The 5,886-nt window shown below is 43.5% G+C and overlaps 1 protein-coding gene across 2 annotated transcripts in view; it reads right to left on the bottom strand.

Annotated features, from left to right (window-relative positions):
* LOC109881965 (ephrin type-A receptor 3) overlaps window positions 1–3,781 on the bottom strand; it is a 144,367-nt gene extending 140,586 nt beyond the window's left edge. For both annotated transcript variants that reach the window (XM_031805582.1, XM_031805583.1), the window contains exon 1: window positions 3,516–3,781. In XM_031805582.1, coding sequence (XP_031661442.1) covers window positions 3,516–3,618 — 103 coding nt within the window. In that variant the 5' untranslated portion in view covers window positions 3,619–3,781. The remainder of the gene's footprint in view (window positions 1–3,515) is intronic.
* Window positions 3,782–5,886: the final 2,105 nt, after the last annotated feature.

The following is a 5,886-nucleotide window of genomic DNA, read 5'->3' as shown; positions in this document are numbered from 1 at the left end:
TTGCCCTTACTTCTTTAACTTATCACAAAACACACACACATGGTCAAGTTGTCCTAAATACGCCTATATCACAGTGTATTATTTTAGAGTATGGGTTTTATATAATGCAGCCCATGCGAGTCGTGGTTCCGCTCGAAGCCCCAAAGTAGGGCGTTGCGGATTGAAGAGTGGTTGGACTGCATTACTACTGTAGTTGATTTACGACTTTCTTTGCTCTGAGATGATAGATTATATGATATCTGGCAACAAAACGCAGTGAATATTTCCAAAAGGACGTTAAAGGATGTCCTAAAAAGAGTAAGCTTAAACCACAACAGAATCTGCATGTGGTCACGCTGACCAACAGACCGAGGAAACTTACATTTTTTATAAATAACACATTTGGGCTAAATAACAACATTCTAACACGTAGGCTGCGTGCAGAGTTATCAACCCTAGATGTGCCTGGCCTATAGTCTAGGCCCATAGTTTATTTTCGGTTCACTTTAAAATGATATGGTCAATTTATAAATAAGGTTAATTGTCGTTGTCAACATGTAAACATTTTCTTCACAGATATGTAGCCTATCAAAAACATATTGTCCTGAAAATATAGATGCATAGACCTAACCTACATTTTTCGGGCAAGGCAATAGCCTAGGCCTACTAAAATAAGCGAAACTTTTATAGCCATGTCCCCATTTTTAGTTCTGCACTCTTAAACGCAAATAAACCGATATGATAGTTCCACGTTGTTTCAATATTGAAATAAAAGTAGAGAATTTGGATTTGTGCTAAACATTTGATTTATGAGAGGGACTTTAGTAGCCTGTGAAAGGGGAGGGGGGGTTCTGACTTGACCGGGCCATGATGACACCGTGCCTCGAGCACAAAAACAGTATTAAACAAGGGAGACAATTCCTCTCCTCTGCGGAGCATGAGCTTTCTGTTTCTGATAGAAGGGTGTTTAATATTTCTATTATTACAGATGGGATATGCAAGAGCTCGTGAGGCTTCACGGTGAGAACGGCTCGACACTGACACTCCCTGGCAGACAGACAGGGTGTTGCGGACAGCCATCATTAGGTGCACACCATAGCAGACGTCATAAATAATAAGTAATAGGCTTATCACCGGGTAGACCTATACCCTGTAATTGTCCTCGGGTTGTCCTCGGGTTGAGTGGAGGCCACAACAATATTTCCTGAACACAAATTGTACATATCAACTAGGCCTACAAATCGACTAAATTGCATCTACATAGCTTACATTAGCACCATACGAGACACAGACCGAACGTCATGAACAACACATCAGTTCATAAACAGCCTAAATATGCCTAAACAATAATTAGGCTAACATAAAAAATGGAATGACTAGGCCTATATTTGACTTCAATACTGTAGGCTATGTCGAGGACTGGCCCGAGCTGTGTGAAATCGAGCTGTGTGGGCTCCTGGAAATAGTGAGGTGAATAAAAGTACGAAACAGTAAAAGCAGAAGTCGATAGGCTATTCACGTGCTGTTTCATCGAAAATATCAAAGATGAAATCATCTCAAAATATCTAAAGTTTCTGAAAACAAAAGACATTAGCCAGATTAATGCCAGAGACCCTTGCATTTAATTAGCCAATATATCAAATCGAAAAACAAAAGTCACTTCATAATCTCCATGTTTGGTTTATTAACCGGTGATACACTGACGGCCTGTGAGTTAGACAATAATATAAAGAAGATGGGAAGAGGCGGATGGCGCGTGCAGTATAGTCTACATGCAAGGAGCGAGGACTAACCGCTTTGTAGAAATAATAACTCCTTCCCGGTATAATACATTATAATACATTGACCATGTTAAATAGCTATGATATGGGTTGAAATTTAGGCGAACGTATTACCCAAAGACAGAAGTTGTTTTATGTGGCCTAAACTTTGACCACTCACAGTGCATGGCCCGTAGGCCTAATCTGACATTTGAGCAATATTCGTTGTTCATTTTGATGCCATATATTCGCAAGCCATTTTTTTATAGGCCTATTCAAGCGTTGTGCTTCCCTACAAGAAGAACGCAAACGTGATGCTGGTCGCCCATGAAAGCTGTATAGGCGTACATGATGTACTGCCACGTTGTTGCAACAAAGAATACGCCGGGGAAATGCAGTCTAGTCGCTCGCATGTTAACGGTTGTTCAATGTCTTCAACTATTCACTTCAATTGTATATAGGACTATGCCAATATGTTAACAATTGAATTATGTTACAATTCGTAATTTAACATTTTTTAAATATTATATTACATGTTCTCTACTTTGAATTATTCCCATGTAGTAACAACTCAATTATAGCATGACAATAAATCATTACATTTTACTGAGCTCACCCCTTGATTAGTATTTGGCTCTGTCTGACTATCGACGGTCCATGTAGCCTACATTAATTTCGTAATCAAAGTGCAATTACAGATGAGCCTTGCCCTTTGGAACTATAGGCCAGTCATCTCATCATTTGCGCCTGTGTGTGTGTGTGTGTGTGTGTGTGTGTGTGCACGCGCGCGCATGTGCGAGCGATAATAAACAACCTTTCGAGATTGGCCTATTTAAGAAAAAGTAGTCAATGGGTTAATCAATGGAAATATCGAGTGGATGATTCCTTGCGCAAAGGGATTTTATTCTTTAGAGTGTGCGTGTTCCTTCCAGCACGTCTCCATAAAGTGGGCTATATTGATATAATCCAATACACCATCCGTGTGAATGAATACTAATGAATATGAATCGGCTGCATTTTCTAAATCACATCTATTTAGGCTAATGTCTGATCAGCTTGGGTAAGAAGCTAAACGGGGGTCCACTGCCTGCCCTGGTCCTTTACTGTGCGATTCAGCGCTTGGACTGCCTGCTTCTACTCCGTATTGTTATGGGACAATAGCCTACATGGGCATTTGTGAGTAATAACACCAAACATCAACATCTACACTTTGTCATCTGCGTTTCAAAATGTAGGCTATTATTCTCACTATTTGGAGAATAACTATGGCATGCCAAACGATACTTCCAACCTAGATGCACGGGAAGCCCGGTGTTAACTGTCCAAAGCTGATTATCGTGATGCCCCCCAGCTGATTATCGTGATCCCCCCCCATCCGATTCCAGTTTCCACCGATTTACCAGCCGGTCAATAACTCTTAATGAGGGTTTAAAACGCCACACCGAGTCCGTGCATCAATCCTTCTATCGCATTGAAGCTTGGGTCAGCACACATCACAGTGGGTTAAACTAATTAAACGGTTATTTACAAATGTGCTAAAATACCGCCATGACAATATTTGGACATTATCGAATGGTCTAACATGACATGTCCTGTCCATTGCATCCACAGCAACAGCGCAGTCAGAACCACCTTCGTTCAAATGCATGCCGTCCAGAATGTGAGACAAGCCGCTGCAGCAAGATGTACTATAGCTGTCTGTGAGCGAACACTTTTCTTACATGGATCTCACACTCTCTCTTCCTTTATGTCCGGCCCTCTCTCACTCACTCTTACCTTCATTGGACGGGTGGATGATCAGAAGTGCTGAGCGGATAAACGACAAGATGAACAGTAAAATAAAAAGTAGTATTGGTTTCGCGCGCGGGTTGCAATCCATGACGGCAGGCAGTTCAGAGGGCAAGGCAGCGCGAGGTACATAACTCCGTGCAGCATTCGCCACTGAAAGATGTGAGCTCGCTCTCCCGTTCACGCACGAGGCTCCTGTTCAACTCGGCTCCAGGGCTGATGTCAACTTTGACACCGGAGAACGAGGAGGAGTCAGCGCTCTGTCTCTCTCTTTCTCTCTCTCATATTCTCTCACACTCTTCGTTCTCCCTCTCTCCCTCTCTCCCTCTCCGCGCTGAACGAAAGGGAGACAGGCTCTAGCGGGAGGCTTCCGTGTTCCGCAGGGTCCTACATATCTAAATCGGTTGTCTATATAAGTGTTTCCCAACTCATCATTAGGGTCTGGTTATATTAATCCGCTGTGTAGTGCTAGAGCACAAACCGAACTCAGCCCCAGGACTGAGTTTGGGAAACCCTGGCTTCGATAAAGAGACGCTCAAGTTCACAGGGTGTCATTTCCCCGACAGATGATCAGTAGAAAACACAAGCCTCCCGCATTCCATCTCCAAGCATTAGCCCCAGAAAAACATACAGCCCCATTCTCACACTGGACTGATCCCAATCAATTAAAACAGATTGACATGTGAATAGTCTGCATTTAAATGATACAAATAGGAAAAGGGATGATTGCAGTATTTCATTTATGAGTCAACAGTGTTACCCTAGCCTGGTCCTTGTTCTAGCCCAGAACTAACACCTCTGATTTCTCAGTCAAAAACGTGATTTCCCTTTATACATGCCCACACTATGAGGTTGGAATAAAACTGTGGACAAGTAGTATAATCCCCCTTTAGTGTAAGAGCTGTTTGAAAAATAATGCCTAACATTTCAGCCTGTTTTGGTGGGAGTTTTGGCATGGCTACATCACCAGGCTGTAAATTAGTTCATAGAAACATAAGAAAGAGAGTTCTAAACCTCTCTGCCAAAAACAGCTAGTTTTCCGTTTTCCCTTCCAGACCGCTCCCAGACAGCCCTAGCAAAATTCTTGCTTGAGAAATTGCTCTTTGCCAAGAAGCCATTTTTGTTTCTTTTTGATCATTTGAATTGAAAACAATCACAGTAAGGTACTTCATTGTTACCCAGAAATTATTTGATATTGAGAAAAAATGTCTGCATTGGCCCTTTAAGCCTTAGTTGATCAGTTGACAAAGCAATGGGCAAGAACAGCAATGCACCTTTGGGTCTAGCCCCTCATGCACCCCTTTGGGTCTTGCCCCTCATGCACCCCTTTGGGTCTAGCCCCTCATGCACACCTTTGGGTCTAGCCCCTCATGCACACCTTTGGGTCTAGCCCCTCATGCAACCCTTTGGGTCTAGCCCCTCATGCACACCTTTGGGTCTAGCCCCTCATGCAACCCTTTGGGTCTAGCCCCTCATGCACAACTTTGGGTCTAGCTCCTCATGCACACCTTTGGGTCTAGCCCCTGATGCACCCCTTTGGGTCGAGCCCCTCATGCACACCTTTGGGTCTAGCCCCTCATGCACACCTTTGGGTCTAGCCCCTCATGCACACCTTTGGGTCTAGCCCCTCATGCACCCCTTTGGGTCTAGCCCCTCATGCACCCCTTTGGGTCTAGCCCCTCATGCACCCCTTTGGGTCTAGCCCCTCGTGCACCCCTTTGGTTCTAGCCCCCTCATGCACCCCTTTGGGTCCCCAGGAGGAGCAGGATTGGGAAACCATGAGTTAGAGGGTGGCCTTGTTGTCGTGACGTGGTGTAGCATGTCCTGTCCTGCTGAGGCCCCTGAAACACTCTGCTTCACAATGCCCTGCCCCTTCCTCTGCCTGGAGTGACGTCTCACACACACATCCTGAGAAACCAGCCCAGGACAGCTGCAGGGTGGAGAGAGGGGGAGAGAAGAGTGAGCGAGATACAGAATCACTGCTTCAGAATCAGTATTTGTCAATGCAATATTATTATTATTATATTATAGTACGTTATGTATGTGTTCATCCAAACCAATTTATCTTAATTGATTTTAGCTTAGTAATTAATGGTTCAATAGCACAACAATGTGGAGCAATTTCCCCTCCTGTGAGTATTTCATTTATAACTCTCAAGATGTCTATAAATTCAGTGGTTGGCTCTGGGCAGGGTGTGTGACACAAGGATTTATTGCAGGTTTAAGACATGTCCCCTCTCATCATAAATTACGATCTACATACATCTCTCTAACTCAAACGTTACACACACTAGGAGATGCATAATGGAAGGAAATGGATATCTATGAATTTCAGGGAACATTAGAAGATGTTTTTATG

The sequence above is a fragment of the Oncorhynchus kisutch genome, linkage group LG26, assembly GCF_002021735.2.
Source record: "Oncorhynchus kisutch isolate 150728-3 linkage group LG26, Okis_V2, whole genome shotgun sequence".
Taxonomy (NCBI): Eukaryota; Metazoa; Chordata; class Actinopteri; order Salmoniformes; family Salmonidae; genus Oncorhynchus; species Oncorhynchus kisutch.
This window is presented reverse-complemented; position numbering and strand designations above follow the sequence as displayed.